Raw genomic sequence first — 17,327 nt, 5'->3', positions numbered from 1 at the left:
GGGTTTATCAGCTCTGATGGATCGCCCACATAAAGTCACAAACATATGGAGGCTGGGATTTTTTATTTTGTGATATGAGCTGCAAGTGAAGTTTGCTTAGATGAGGAAATGGAGGAAAAGTTTACATTCTAGGGCATTAGACAATAAATGTTTCCTTTAATGTTTCACAGGAAATGTGTAATCCAGTCAAAAAGGATAAGAGAAGATGCAGCCACCAATTTTGAGGGTATCACAGAAATGCGGGATGGATTCTGTAAGAGATTGGTGCTTTCAAATATTAGACAGTCCCAGATAATTAAGAATAAACACTACACACCTGGTAGGTCTCGTTGTTGGACACCAGTTCATAGATGGGTGCGGCCTTGGTGATCTGCAGCAGGACAGGCTCGGACTGCTGCCTCCCTTGCACCACCCTCGGGCTCATGTGGCAGAGGTGACAGGAGCGTGGACACTGGCCTTGGCTGTTGCAGTCCATGCGAACACCGGCCGCCATGCGCTTTGCACCTGTGTCCAGCAGACTGGCGATGTATGCAGGGTAGGTCAGCGTCCTCGGTTCCTTGTCGCGCTCCTCGGACTCCTCCGAAGGTGAGTTACCTGATAGACAGAAAGGAAATTGGTTGGTTAGCGCTTCACTTGACTGTGTTTCCAGACATAATTACAAAGTGCTTTAAAGACGCAAAAGCAGCTTTATGATATTGTTACTCACATATATAAACTAGATAGATGAAGTCACATGTTCCTAATAATGAGATTAGGGAGTAAGGGAATGAAAGAAAACTGAACTGAGAGAATATTTTTGTTCCTCTGTAGCAACATGGCAAAACTACAAAGCATTAATGTGTTCCCATATCTCCAATCTGGAGGCTTTTTAGCTTTTCTACATCACAGGCAGAATACATGAGCAGGGGTGTAAATATTTGCTACAGCTACAAAGAGTTCAGGGTTCCCTCCAGCCAAGAAGGTGAATGAAAAGGCCTGTACTGAACAATGAAACATTTAGATTGTATTAATGTGACTTTGCTGTTACAGGCTGTTATTGACCTTAATGATTTATTTCTTCTGCTCAGTTTAGGATGCTTGATTTAACTCTTTAAAACATCAAGAAACTGAGACAGATGCAGGATAAACCAGTAAGATGAAGCCAGGGTCTCTCCCTTGCTTTTTTCTTACGATAAGTTACACACAAATGTGCCTATTTTTATTTTAGTAAACACAGAAATATATGGTGGGACGATACTTTTTACTCCACAACACAGCAAGCCTTACGGAAGCCCTGAAAGGCAAGGTGAAAAAAAAAAAAAAAACGGGGCAATGTCAAAGTTTATCTCGTACGTACGGGATATTAAGTCATACGTATGAGATATTAAGTCATACGTACGAGATATTAAGTCATACGTACGAGATAAGTCGCAATTATTTTTTTTTTTCACTTTGCCTTTCAGGGGCACTGGCCCAGTTATTTTGGAGGGGAAAAAAAAAATGAAACGACAGGTTTTACCTTCTCAGTTACTTTGACTACAAATGACTACAAATATTTATATGACATAATTCTATATAGAATTATGTCATATAAATATTTTATGGAGAAATCTCTCTGTCCCATTATGGTTTACAGCAGGTATTTGTAGTCAAAGTAACTGAGAAGGTAAAACCTGTCGTTTCATTTTTTTTTTCCCCTCCAAAATAACTGGGCCAGTGCCCCTGAAAGGCAAAGTGAAAAAAAAAAATAATTGCGACTTATCTCGTACGTATGACTTAATATCTCGTACGTATGACTTAATATCTCGTACGTATGACTTAATATCTCATACGTATGACTTAATATCCCGTACGTACGAGATAAACTTTGACATTGCCCCGTTTTTTTTTTTTTTTTCACCTTGCCTTTCAGGGCTTCCGTAAAGCCTAGCTTTCATATTTGTTATTTTTTTTACACAGTTGTTGGACATGTGCAAAGGTATGTATGCTCATTACCATATGAGTGATTTAAAAAAAGATTCTGGAAGTGATTATGATGAGAAACTTTCAAAATAATAATAATAATAATAATATTATAATAAAAATACTTCAAAAGAATGAAGTATGTCAAAATCATTAAGCTTTCTCAAAAATTACTTATCTCACAAGAATGACTTAATATTGCTAAATAATTACTCATCTTAGCATCTCAAAATAATGAAACTTTCTCACCAAAAAAACAAACACCAAAAACCCCCCAAAACAAAACAAAACAAAACAAAACAAAAGCAAAACAAAAACGTCTTATCTCTCAAAAATAATGACTTACTTAAATAAAAAAGATGACAAACTTTCTTATAACAATGAATTAATACATAAAAACAATGAGAGACTTTCGAGAAAAAAAAAAAAATTACTCATCTCAAAATCATGACTTACCTATCTCAAAATAATAAGAAACATTCCCAAAAATAATGAGCTAATATTCATTCATTCATTCATCTTCTAACCGCTTCATCCTCTTGAGGGTCGCGGGGGGGCTGGAGCCTATCCCAGCTACATCGGGCGAGAGGCAGGGTACACCCTGGACAGGTCGCCAGACTATCGCAGGGCTGACACATAGAGACAAACAACCATTCACACTCACATTCATACCTATGGACAATTTAGAGTTACCAATTAACCTAGTCCCCAATCTGCATGTCTTTGGACTGTGGGAGGAAGCCGGAGTGCCCGGAGAGAACCCACGCTGACACGGGGAGAACATGCAAACTCCGCACAGAAGGGCTCCCACGCCCGGGATCGAACCGGCAACCCTCTTGCTGTGAGGCGAGAGTGCTAACCACCACACCACCGTGCCAAAAAAATGTCAATGTCAAAAAAATTTTTTTTTTTAAAGTGTTACTTAAAAATTACTTATCTCAAAATAATGACTTGGTATAGCAAAAATAATGATTTACTTATTTTAGATTAGTGACTTCGTATCTTTAAATAATAAGAATCTTTCTCAGATAAAAAACAAAACCAAAAAAACCCCCCCAAAAAACACTGTACTTATCTCAAAATAATGACGCAAAATAATTAGAAACTCTCTCAAAAAAATTACTTATCTCACAATAATGACTTAATATCCCCAAATAATGACTTATTTATCTCAAAAACATTGACTTAGCATCTCAAAATAATGAGTTAATATGTGAAACTAAAATAAATATCTCAACAGTATGACTAAGCATCTCAAAATAATGAGTTTATCACAAATAAAACTTACTCATTTCAAAATAATGACTTGCAAATTAATGACTTAATTATCTCAAAATAATGAGAAACTTTCTCCAAAATGATGAATAAATATGTCAAAAAAAAATGAAAAGCTGAAAAAAAAAAAAAAAACTGATCTCAAAATAATGAGAAACTTCCTCTATTTTGAGATATTAGGTCATTATTCTAAGATGAGTACTTCATTATTTTGAGATAACTGCTTGTTATTTTGGGATACTTGGTCATTTTTTGGAGAAATTTTCACATTATAATGACTTAAAGGACATTTTTTTCATTACATTGGCGGAAATGGCCTTCTATACATAGGAAGAGAAATCATGTGAAAGTAAAGCTCCCACACACCATTAGCACTGACTTTATTAGAGATGCAAAGTTTTGGTCAAAGACCTTTATCGGGAACCTGGTGGCACTTTTTATTACCCTTTGGGAAAAGTTTGTTGAGTTTAACTTTTGTATAATGCAAATCAAAAACTCCCAATAAAAGTGTTATTTCGCCTGAGGCAGAGTGGGACGTACACTTGCAAGGGAACCTAGAGAGCATTGAGACAGGAAAACATGCTAAATGCTGAACTTTGATGCTATTTCTCTCTTTTAAAAGGGGGAATTGCTCAGATTACCATTTTGGGAGACTTGCTTGGCTGTGAGAAAACACAGGCAATTTAAAAGCTCAAGCACCAATTAGGGAATAGGCTCGTTGTGCGAGCTGCCTTTGATGGAATACAGCTCAGGTTTATGAGCCATGGGCGAGCACACGAGCTCAGGGACCAACACATGTGCACAAGAATGAAAGCTGAATATAATATGAATAATTCCTGTGCTTAAATATTTACTTTTTGTTTTGTAACTCCTTTGAGGTGATCTTTTTCACTTTCCCTTTCTTTTCATTCGATGGAACAGATGTATTGTTTGTGAAACCTTTTGGTATCAGTGTATTTTGAGCTGTAACGGTTGTAAGAAGAGTCATCTGAAAAAAGGTTATTCTACTTATGTAAGTTGGGATAAACATACAAATCCTCACACTTAATACCTAAAAACAAACTCCATTTCTCATACACCCACATTAACACCCCCGCCCAACTTTTTTAAGGCCAAACTCTTTTGTACATTATTTTTTGCACTTAAAAATTTATTAAAAACAATACACTTCTGTTTGACTTTGACGATAACAACACAACTAAGCAGGCAACAAACAAAAGCCAGAAAGGCAGCATCAGAATATCTCCATGGAGTTTCATAATGAGCGTATTTAAATGCTTACAGGTATTGTGTATGTGTGTGTACTAACTGACTTGTCATTAAAAAGAGATTAAGAATCTAAGTACTACAATAACAATATTCAGTGTTTACTTTTGTGTGTGTTTTGGTAATTAAACACCTTGTTAATTACACTTTATCTCCCACACATCTCTGAGATGTACACACTTTGTTTTGTTTGACACCTACTGAGTCATTCCGTTTTACAGGTTTTCCAAGTCATGTCATAATGAACAAGTTCCAGTAAGTTCAATTCAGCTGAGGAATGGGTTATAAAGTTTCTTTAGAGTCTACTCCGCAAAAAACACTCCGCAAAATACAGTATAATTCCTTTGACAGTGAGGTGATTCAGGTTGCGTGAGGTTGAATTAACTGATGATACTCCTGTTATGACTGTAAAGAGTTCTACTTTACAAGTAAGACGATATTTCAAACAGTGAAGAGGCAGTAAGAACGAAATTAGCCCCTATGTGCTTAGTTTGTATATGTTTATAGTGTCTCTAAAATATTGGAATGGCATAAGTTTTTGTTTCTTTGTAGGAAAAAACAGAAAAAGCAAGCTTCTAACCCATTCATATTTAAGCCCCTGGGTCAGATCTGTGGGACTTACATTTTGGGGAAAAAAACAGGCTCATGGAATGTAACAAAAAGAAAGCGAGACCCTGAGCCAAGCACACGTTGGCGGCCTGGAATGGTCCCCAAAAGCACCAAAAAAGGCATAAATTAACAATTAGACCAGACCAAGTACAGATTAAAGAAAAATTCTAATAAATGTCACATGGGAGCAGCAGGAGCACAGAACAACCTACAAATATCTGATATGCTAAACAAAGACAAATTACAACCAACCTAGGAAATGTAAAGGGTAATTTCAGAATTTTTCAACCTTGACCCTATTTTCCCATTTTGTGTGTGTGTGTGTGTGTGTGTGTGTGTGTGTGTGTGTGTCTATGTGACAAATGGGAACAACGATTTTTGAAACGGGCCCAGTATTAAGCGAGGGAGCTGCTGTGAAACAGGCTGTAAAGTAACCAGTTAGGACATTTTGGACAATGTATGTCCACTGAAAGTGTTTCTTTGCCACTGACAGGCTCAGATTGTTGTTCTAAGTGTCTTACAACATTATTGGAATGATCCCTACAGAGATAGACCATTTTGTTAAAGAGTAACATCCCTTTTGTTTAACCAGAAACAGCCTGAAAATCACCATCGCCAAACACACCACACTCCATATAAATAAACAGTTGTTTTATTGTGTATAGAGCCAGCATATTTTCACATCTAAATGGGTCAGTTAAGGCTTTATTTCAACCAAACCAGAGGAAGTGATTGCTGGAACAGTGGAAACAAGAACCAAGATGACTTTTGCTAGTTTTATTTTCATTCTGTTGACTTTGAATGACGTGCGTTTCATCATGATAAAATTATTGTTTGTACAAATGGAGTCTGGTGAGGATCTTACTCTCTAACAAAAAGGTCTATCTCTGTAGGGATCCTTTTCATAATGTTTTCATTGCCGACACTTTTGTCAGACAAGAATAAAAATCTGCAACCTTCCCAGTCAACACTGGGTTGATTAAAAAATACATGTTCCCATAAGTCACTTTGACACTTTGTTAAATAGGGGCCGGAGTGAAAAATACCAAAGCTACCTTTTTACAGTCAGGTGTAATAAATGGAAGTCTCCTTTGATCACACCGCTGCCTCAGGATCCATTAATGGACTGGAAACCAAATAAATAGCTGTATTTGTGCACGTATAGGTATATATCTGTACACACATACAACAAAATCAGAACATACAAGATAATAAAAATAATTTGTTATTCCCTTTCTGGTTGTGAGCCTCTTTGCATGCGTGTGCATCTTGTTCATGTCCTTGACAATGATAGCAGCTTCGAGGCCCTGTGATTGGGTCACTGAGACAAATCGACAGATAAGCCTTTACCAATCAGTGGAATGTGCAGGTAAATGAGGTCTGATAGAGGGGCGACTCACATCAGGGGAGAACGAAATCAAAGTCTGGACGTTCACACATCTTGACCTCTGGGCGGTGTTGGTGTGTGCGTGTGCGAGCATAAAATGTCTAAGTAGAGGCACTTTGTAGGCCGTGACTCTGCCTGACTAATCAAAGGCAATAAAGAAGAAGATTAGGGCTTGTGTTTGTGTAAGTGGGTGGGTAGAACTAAATCAATGAGAAAACACCTAGGAAGAAAGGAAACCAGTCTAAAACCCGGCTGTATGATTGTGTGAGTGTACAGATGCATGTGCACAAAATATTTGCATTCACAGACTTATTCATCAGTATGTTGCCAAGGATGTCAATGTCCTTGCACTCCTGACCGGCCAAACTTTAATCTATCCCTGTCAAACTGGCTCACTTCCCACTAATCAGCTCTCATCATTCTATCTTCACTTGCCACCTCCTGGCAGATGGAAATTAAATGTGGCAGTTATATTAGGACAGCTGGGTGCCTTTTAGGGCAAGAAGATTGGCAATGATTAGTTCAGTTTAGTTTTGGTTTAGTTCAGTGTCAGCTGGGACCACGGGGGGATATTAAAATAGACGAGCAGCCTGGCCTGAAGACACCTGATGGCCAAACATACGCAACGGCATATTATCATACTTGGCCCCCTGCAAGTGACTTAGGGTAGAACTTAGGGTAATTACATAGCATAGATGTATTATGTATGTAGTCAAAGCTCTTAAAGAAGAAATTGCTCATTAATTCACTTACAAACCAATAGTTGAATTCAAAAGACATATGCTAAAGCATATACTACAACTACAACTTCACTTGGTCTGGTATGACCATAAAAATAATGGACATGACCATCATCATGTCACCTGCTGGTCTATGGACTCCTATTTTGAAACTAGAAGTTCAGCATTTTGGCCGCAGCTATCTTGGTTTTTGGAGCCAGAAGTGACCATGTTCGGACAAGAATGAGGGATGTGGAGGAGAGAGGGATGGAACTGACTCAGCGTGTAGCAATGCCTCACAAACAGCCTGTCACTCAAGCTTCACCGCCCTTAAATATGCATATCTAAGGGATACTTTGCTGATTTTCAACCAGCTTTGCATCAAAACACTATATGTAGTATGTGTAAAAGCACTGTGCTAAACCTCCCTCCATCTAACAGTGCCTAGATATTCTTCCTCTTCCTGCAGCGAAATGCCACCACGAGGCAAATGATGCCAAACATGTCACCCGGCAATGTTATGCTTGCTCTCCCGGGCTGTTACTCAAACTAAATGCTTTACTTCTGCATTTTTGTATTTATTAATGCTGCCACCACAGACACAAAGAGTCAAAAGCACATGAAGAAACAACCCTCTACTATGTTCAGATTACGGAAAAGAAACAGGTTGAGGGTATACCTTGTTATGACTGAAAGTTCACTCAAAATTTACATGGTTCTGAACATGCACCTCCTGGAAAAAGTCCCGGGGGAAAGTCTGTGGTTTTGTGACCCATCCACCATCCCAACCTGCCTCCTTACCAGACTGCTCAGGACTGCTTCGTTTACTCCCATCAGCACATTTGTCAAGTGATGGCAGCCTTCCAAAATACCTGGGTAATGCTCGAATTACTAGCTCATGATTATGTAAAATATGTACAAATTTGGGTGTATTACTTTTCGTAGGAAAATCAATGTTTTTTTTGTTTTGTTTATCTTTTAAGAGGAAGATCCCAGACAGGGATGTAGCGATACAGATGTTAGGTTTGTAACATTGTTGCTCTCAAGGTCCTTGGCATGATCTGCATTTGTAACTTCAAAATACAACTTTCTGCCATTTTCTGTAATTCGGCAAAACAAGGTAACACTACAAACACTGGATATTACTTTATTTAACTGTATCTTGTTAACACCATTCAGTAATAACACACAAGTTACTACTTGTGTTTCTGTTTTTCTCATAAATGGACACAACTGCTATTGTTTTGCAAATGACTGTTGTTCCCTCCATCATCAAGAGAAAATGGCCCTCCAGAACATTCTGTGAAAAGCCTCTCTTGACCACATAGAGTGTCACAGAAACACATCAAGAGTCACTTTAGACTCCCCCAGCCAGCTCCTCTGCTGGAGAGCTGGTGGAGTATCAAACTCCTTGGGTCAGTAGCTGCTTAATGAATGTTTACCTCTTGACAGGCTGCTGTACTGTTTTATGAATATCAATTTATGTGATAAAGCTCGTCTTGAGGTGATGCTGAGCATTTGTCCATCACCTGATAAGTGGCCTATTAAGTCTTTCTACAATCATACCAGGAATCCCAAATAAAAAAAGGGGCTACTCATCCGGCCTTTAAATGGACATAAATCTTTTTGTACAGGAAAGCTGGATGTGATGTCTTAAGGGGTACGTGTGCATGTTGGTGAAGGATAGTATGGTTTCCTTTGTACTGTATGGATGTCTCAATTCCAACTACTCTGAATGGGTTGTTGCTGCGAGGTAAGAATGTTATTTTCTCTAATACTCGTGCTGTATTTTTCTGTCACACAAAAGAAAACAAGAGAGCACCATCTTCTTCTTTGCACTTCTCCTAACATTTTTCCCCTTTTGTCATTCTCAGTCTTTCTTTGTCTCTTTTAACAGCATTGCCTCTCTCCAATTCTCTCTCTTCCCCCAGTAAAAAGCACGGTCACACCTATTTTCACAATGCAAATACATGTGTGGTAGGTGTGGGGGAGGAGAGCTGTAATATAACATTTCTTTTCTGCACCTCCCTACTAAAAACAAGAAAACCATTCTCTCTTCTATCACATTTCCCAGCACTTTCTCTGCTTTTGCATTCTCCCTATTAGTCACTTTAACTCACTTTCTCATTTCCACCTTTTTTCTTCTGTCATTCTTTAGCTCTCTTAAAGTCTACAAGGTGAATTCACATGGTTATCTAAGCATCTACCTGTAAACTGCCGTCAACTTCAACCCACGCACACAAACACACACACGCTTTTAGGGGTGCCTAATGAAATGTATATCGCTTTGAAGAGAATAAACCTCGAAAAATTCACACACACACATAAATGCAAACACCAAGCTCATTAAATGAAACATATACTTGACAAGACAAGATACAGAAAAACAACCTCCATATCCTCCTCCTTTGCTTTGTACTGTACTTCCAGAAATATAATTTTGGAACCAATCTTTGCGGGTCACTAGCAAATATGATCTCTTTATGACCAAAGGGGTTTGAGCATAGAGTTTTTTTTGTGAGCCTATGTGAGCTTGAGCGTGTAATACTTGTATGCTTGTGTAAACATATTTCAGTTATAAAAGTGCTGTAAAGGGTTTTTGGTCAGTCCTTACTTCTTAAAGAGGTAAAGTTGTGCCTGAACCTTGGGTTTTGCATTGAAGCTGTAGCTTAATATTTACATGAAAGTTAAGATTAAAGCTCCTCTATTCAACAGTTTTCATATCAGCTAATGCCCAATGATTACTTGCAATGTGAGAGGTGTTACTTGAAGAGATGAACCCACCTTTGAAGTTCTACTCAGCTTTACAACACTATTTCATATCATTTGGCTAATTGTTTTGGATTTACGGCTCTCTAACTCGGCTCCCATCAGTCGTGTTTTCCACAGCAGCAGTCAGCTGCTTTCAAAAACAGAATGCAAACAAGTTTAAGAGAGAACTTTTTAAGTGCATAACTCTAATAAACCAATAAACCAAATCAAGATACTTGGCCAGGACCAATGAGCAGACAGACAAAGTTAGTGACTAGTCACTGAAGGGAGTTGAACATGTAGCAGCATAAGAGCCAGGTTTTCTTAGGGGCTGGTGGTGCCCAAAAATGAGCTAACAGGACAGTGAAAACAGACTTACATTTGTCTTGCTTCTGTGTCTGCTGGTGTATAAGACGGCAATGGCTAATAACATCTTTATAAGACTTTGTATTTTAAAGCTCTGCAAGTAGTAAAAAAAAAAATAAAAATCAGCTGATGCAGTTTCCAGATTATGTTTAGCTTGAATTCAGGACTTGATTTAGGTTTATAAAATTTTAGAGATAAGGGTGAAGTTAATGGTTAGTTTTTCCATGGCGATTTAGAAACAGTAATCTCTAAAGGGGAACTCCACCAAATTCATACAGCTATGTCCCTTTACAGGTGTTGGAAATGACTACTGTCTATGTGGAAAAAGTTGTATAAAGTATTTTGTAGCTCCAGGGGCAGCTGGGTTAAGTATGATAAATCACGTCATGTGATGTCACTTGAGTCTGCATTAACTCGGACCGAAGACGAGTTTGTAAATGAGAAAAATCTGTGAATGTGGAGTAAGAAAACAGGAAGGTTACCAGACCTCTGTAGCCTGCTCCTCATACCTGCTTGACAAAAGCAGCTCAAGGCTACATTAGCCACTGCTAGCATAACACACCCAAATCTCTGATGGAACAGAGTGATGGAGTTGCATTATGGGTTAATCAATTCAAGAGAACTGGATACGGTGTTGGAGATTGAGTATCATTCACTCCTAAGAAAGTTGCTCAGTGGTGCAGGAAGCCAAAAAAGCTCTACTTCTGCAGTATGAAATTCCCCAGATCTCTCAGTTTTATGTTTTGACTGGCTGTGGCTCAGAGAGGGTCATCCACTACTCTGAGAATAGTCAGTTCGATCCTCGGCTCCTCCAGTCCACATGTTGAAGTATCCTTGGGCAAGATACTGAACCCCAAATTGCTCCTGATGACTGTTCCTTCGATGTGTGAGTGCGTGTGAATTGTTACTGAGTAGCAGGTGGCACCTTGTATGGTAGCCTCTGTCATCAGTGTATGAATGTGTGAATGTGACTTGTAGTGTTAAAGCGCTTTGAGTGGTCAGAAGACTAGAAAAGCGCTATACAAGTGCAGTCCATTCACCATTTAGGTACCGGACATATGGAAACGGCACCCGATTTTGGTACTCAACCCTGGTTGAGATGCTCAAAAAAACGTATCCACCAATTTACAGACGTCTCTTTGACAATGTACGCCTATGGGAAAAAGTCTTTTTGGGCCCCATGGTATCACATGATGGACCAGTATGTTGTCATTCCACATCTGGCCACTATGTAAAATTGGCTTTAAATCTTGCACTGTTCTTTGGGGCCTGGGTAATGTAGGCAACAGGTTTTGACAAGTAAGAAGAATGCGTGCTTAAAAAAAGACAATATCTCTGATTCTGCTGCATTGATTTCGACCCTATTTTTAAATGAGTCTGAAAACATTATGGGAGTTCAATGCTACATCTTTGGAGTACTCTTTTAACACTGTAAAGTACAGCTGTAGTAGTGGTGAGAGTTAACATTTTCAGATATTCATCACAACAGAAGGCTTGGATATGCCCTGAGAACCAATCTTTGATACCAGCTGAGACCTAATAGGCGTCACTAAACTGTAGACACAGGACAGATGCATGATGGGAAACTTGCAGCGTGAACATGTATTAGGATATGTGTTAATCCAAGGGTTTGTTTGTGTGTGTTTGTCTGTATGAAGCTGGGGATTTGGTGCCGCTTTGACCCATGCTGTACCAAGTGGAATGACTCATCATACACAACAGATGGAGCTCAGGGCTATTCAGATTCATATAATACCTCTCCATCTACCATTTCCTCCCACACTCTCCAATGAGCGCTAACTCCTGTTCATCCGCAACTAACTGACTCAAGTCTGTCCTCCTGTTTACAAAAAATATACTTTCAACTCCATAAATGTTTACAGATAATAGAGAGAAGAGACAAAAGAGAGACATGGGGGAGAGAGATCTGCTTGAGCATGTGATCTTCACATGTTGTTTGTATTAATACATTGCAGCGTTTGGATTGAAAGCCTTCATTTCCTGTTTCTTGCCAGCTCGCGGATCCTCTCCATTATATCGCCTTTCACCAGACTTCTTTGTGAAACGATGACTCATTAAATCATCATTCATCTTTGTGATCAAAGAGCTATGATTTTACCCTCTGACACCATCAGCCTCATTTTTTAACTGAGGCTTTTAAACTAAATGCCTGACTCCGTGCCCCTGCATTTCCCAGCATGAACCAATCTCTCCTCCATCCTGTGTAGAAGACCATTTACTGTGACTCCACTGACTCCAGTAATTGAGAAGTACTCACTTTCAGCCACAAGATGGAGCTAGTGGATCACTGGCATGGCAGCAAGGTTTGGAAATGGGAGCTATCAATGTACATGCTCCACTGTTCAGCAGACAAAAGCAGGGCAAATCCTACCTAACCTTTTAAATGTGCTTGGCCGAGATGAACATTATATGGTTATGGAACATAATCATGAGCTGCTGCTGATCTGAGAATGTCGGAAATCAAAGCAGGCAGTAGCTTAGTAAATGGGAAAGCAGTGAGATGGAAAACTGCATTAGAAAAGGGGAGTTTTGGTGGGATCCCGCCTATTGTATGTAGAGCAGAGAAATGATAAACAGAATTAGAGGCAGCAAAGAGGAAACTGAACGAGACGCAGATAAACAATACTCTGGGTTTGCTGTGTGTCTGTCTGTGTGATACATTCTCAACTCCAAACCTGCAAAATGGAACACATCAGAGTGCTTAAACAAATCTGTGTGACAGGCAAATCTTCTTAGATGTGTTGTGCAGTTTTTCTGTGCGTGTGTGCGCATTTGAAGCGGCACCTTCCCAGGCAGCCACATGCAGCTTGTACCTGATAATTCACGGCAGCAGGGGCGACGCTCTGCCCGTATCCAGCTGAAGCAAATTGTAAATAAAAGTGTGCATCTTTCCCTCGGCTGCAAAGCCACGCTGAGATTCAGCGTGATTGCTTCTGCGTGGAGGATATGAGCAAAAGAAGGCGAGGCAAAGGGAAGACATTTGTTTGTCATTGTGTTTGTGTGGATGGGAGGGAGAGGCAGGAGCGGTGAGAATTTTTTTTATTTTTTTTTTTTTTTTTTGAGAGAAACTGATAAGTTGAGATGACTGACAGAGAGATAAACGTGTGGGTAGGGTGGCAGGATATGCATTAGCATGTGTACGCTCTGCAGTGTAACAACACTTGAACTCCCAAGTGAATCTGTGTCAGCAGCACAATCACCCACTTCAACAAGACAATCAGCACCAACTCACAAATTCCCAGGAAGTGGAATATATTATAAATATCTATGCAACCATCTAGAACTTACCTTTAAATTCACCTCTTAAGGAGATGATAGCTGGGACACTGCGGTAAAAATAATTGCATGATTTAGTAATTAAACAGGTCATCATTTACCCAAAGGCCTTAGTTTGATCCCTATGTGGCCACCACTGCTGAAGTACTCCTTAAAAAGACACTAACACCCTGCTGCTAACAGGCTGACCTGCATCTCAACCAGAGAGCAAAACACATTTCCCCATCGTATCAATTTACAAATCGCTAATTTACTGTTGGAGCAGCTAATTAACCTGGGATTTATCACTAACCTCGCATTACGGACTCAGAATGAAGCTGAGGAAACAGATTATAGTCATTTGCTTGATAATTTACTGGTAATGACTAATCTGTTTACTGCTGAAGAATGGCTACTTTGCATCAAATGGCACTTTAATAACTCAACAGATCTACAGCTTTATAATTAAAAAAATAATACTTTCAGAAGACATACACATTAGCAGCTTATTTACATAAATGGGACGTGTTGGCTGCTTTATTTTTTCCTCCCAGAAAGAATAAAATATATCAGAAAAAAAGGGTAAAAATGCTGGCAAATTTCAATGTTTGGAACTAAAGGAATTATTCAACTACAGGGCCTGCTGTGGTACAATAATATTCCTTGTTTAGCTGCTGGGTGTTTTCAATAGTTTTCACAAGGATGCACTGCAGTTGGTAGAGGCTTCATGTGTGAATGGTGCTGACTGATGCGCCTCACACCATCAGGAGGTCCAGTGTGTTTGCTGCAGGCCAGATATGCTAAGCGATCTTCTGAGCTCGGTGCTGTGCCACCTGAACTGGCAGTGTGAAGCTCAAAGTAAGGAATGGCTCGGTTGGCAGTGGTTTGTGCTGCACACACAAATAAAATCACCCAAAAACACTGGACTGAGATTTTAAAGGCCCCTGAAAACATATTTTCTCAATCTGCTTCTGACAATGTGCAGTGGGATCAGACATGAAAATACCCTTTTCTGCCAAAATTAGAGTGTTTTACTCAGTTGGAAAAAGGTGATATCATGTTATGTGTGTAAAACAGTTGTGGGGTTGTTTGCCCATGTTGTAAGGCCACTTTTGACCAAATGTGATCGAACTGTGGGGCTTGTCTTGCATGTCTACACAGTCATTGTCTATTCAAGGCAAAATGCCCCAAAAAATAAAACACAAACATCTTATCAAACCACTACCACACAGTTCTAATGGAGCTGATTAGCTAGTGCTATTTCTGACTTTAACTGTGATTTTTGATTTATCAAATCCATCCATCCATCCATTTTCTAACCACTTATCCTCTTGAGGGTCGCGGGGGGCTGGAGCCTATCCCAGCTGACATTGGGAGAGAGGCAGGGTACACCCTGGACAGGTCGCCAGACTATCGCAGGGCTGACACATAGAGACAAACAACCATTCACATTCACACCTACGGACAATTTAGAGTCACCAGTTAACTTAAACTGATTGTCTCTGGACAGTGGGAGGAAGCCGGAGTACCCGGAGAAAACCCACATTGAAACGGGGAGAACATGCAAACTCCGCACAGAAGGGCTCCCTCCTTGGACTGAACTAGGAACCCTCTTGCTGTGAGGCAACACTGCTAACCACCACACCACCGTGCTGCCCTTATTCAAATCATGAATATTTAATATTAAAGAGAAATACTCCACCTGCAGACACATTTTGAGTATGCAAAAATACTAATTAAATCACTAATATTTTGTTAAACATAGTTTTCCCACAAGAAATGTTAAAAAAAAAACCAACACAGATCAACAACAACAACGAAAGACTCATTGAGAAATTCTGGACCTGGGCTCCGCCCCACCCAACACCCACTGTTTACATAGGTTTCTCTTTTAGTTTACTCCAGTGCTGCTACAGCATTATGTTGTGTTCACACCAAATGCAGTGTGAATTTTCGCATCACGTTACTTGTGTGAATTTGAATGTAAGAATATTTTGTGACAGCTCACGTCATATGTGCGAAATCACTGTATCGATAAATGAACTTCCACAGGTACGTCGCCTGCGTGATACATTCTCAGGATCTCAGTGCTGATTGGAATTAATTGGTCGCAGAAGTTCAGATTTTTCAACTCTTGCGAATAGGCATATGACGCAAACTCGCTTCTCACTTCATTTGCGCCGCCAAATTTGCATATTTCGTATCATTCGCGTCACGTCCATGGCACCACCTAGCAGGAATAAGCATCTAATTGTGTCTTCACATTGATTTTACATGTAACAAAGTGACCGGTTGACCACTGAAAGAGCAATGTGCATTAAGATGGCTAGTGTTAGCATTAGACATACATATCATACCCACACTCAGATGAGGAATCTGTTGCGTGCAAAAATCGAGGACTAGAACACATCTAAGAACGGTAAGTGAGCATTTTTTATTTGTTTATGTTGTTTGTTAGCTTGTTAGCTTGTAGTGGGCAATGGCTGACAAAGCGTGAGGAGTTGTGAAATATATAATACTATGAGCTCAGATGTTAGTGTGTTCACATTGGTCTAGTTTACATCCAAAAACTGCACACTCTACCATGTTCCCTGTCAAAACTATGCAAATGCTAACTCTGCTCTCTGACCAGTTCAGTCTGCACTGGAGGTTTCAGGTTTCTTACTGGTGTTGTGTCGGAGTCTGCTCCCTTGTCAATATGTTTTCCATACTAGCAATTGGCTTTTATATTATTGATGTACTGAGTCTAGCTTCTAAGCTGTATGTCTGAATCTCAGATTTTGGGAAGTGAAAAAGACATTGCCCCTTTGGTTGAGGAATATGAAAACATCTTTCTTTGCAAAGATTCAAGTCCTTAAAGTCAGGCATATTAGGAGACATAAACATATGAAACACACATTTTTGATTAGAGAGGTACCTAAAGATTTGAAACAATCTTTTTTAAAGGCTTTAAATCTAAATCTTGATTGGCTTATTTAAAGCCGCTACAAGGAACTTTTAACTGGATATGCAAAAGTCTCTCATTTCTGCTGATGTCTGTGCGTGACCTACAACAGCAAATGAGACCATCGATGTGAAGATAAGCTATTTCTATATAGTGTATATCCATACATTTAGGAAACTGTGTCCGGGTCTGCCCCAGGTCGCTTCCAGGACGAAACGATTTACGGCACTCAGACGGCACACGTCATCTTACCTCGCTGCTTACATTTATAGTGACTCTTATAAATAGTCGCTATTCCTCCTCCTCGACCCGACGTCAGCCGGGAGTTAAAATAGCAGCAATCATCGGGTAAAAGTTCTGTGAAAGCACTGGACTCACCAACAGTCAGCCACGTCTCAGTCACACAGAGAAAATCCAATCCTCGGGTCAGTCAGGAAATCCTTCAGGATAAACGTTTTGTTCGCTAGCGATTTAGCATTTACCAGCCCAATCCTGGCAGGAGCCGGCGGGTCCACGGCATTAGCTGTCCGGGGAGCCACACACAGAGGCCGCAGGTTGCACAGATTCACCCCGCGCCAGCGGGGACGAGGAGAGCAGGGGCCGCGGGGCTGGAACACCTCATCCGGGCCGACAACAGGTACCAGCCAGGTGTCGACAGGGTCCAGCGAGTGCCGAGAAATAAAGAGGCGAGGCACCGCTCCATGCTCAGTCCAAGAAGCCGTGGAAGTGCTTGCCAAACAGGCCTTCAGCCTTACCAGCCGACCGCTGCGTTTACCCCGGCGGCAGTGGCGCT

The 17,327-nt window shown here is 40.1% G+C and overlaps 1 protein-coding gene across 3 annotated transcripts in view; it reads right to left on the bottom strand.

Moving 5' to 3' along the window:
• The window catches only part of astn1 (astrotactin 1), a 568,467-nt gene that overhangs the window by 72,877 nt on the left and 478,263 nt on the right, over positions 1 to 17,327 (bottom strand). For all 3 annotated transcript variants that reach the window (XM_049597470.1, XM_049597472.1, XM_049597473.1), the window contains one exon: positions 317 to 594. In XM_049597470.1, the coding sequence (XP_049453427.1) occupies positions 317 to 594 (278 nt within the window). The remainder of the gene's footprint in view (positions 1 to 316; positions 595 to 17,327) is intronic.

Source organism: Epinephelus fuscoguttatus, linkage group LG15, assembly GCF_011397635.1.
Source record: "Epinephelus fuscoguttatus linkage group LG15, E.fuscoguttatus.final_Chr_v1".
Classification (NCBI taxonomy): Eukaryota; Metazoa; Chordata; class Actinopteri; order Perciformes; family Serranidae; genus Epinephelus; species Epinephelus fuscoguttatus.
This window is presented reverse-complemented; position numbering and strand designations above follow the sequence as displayed.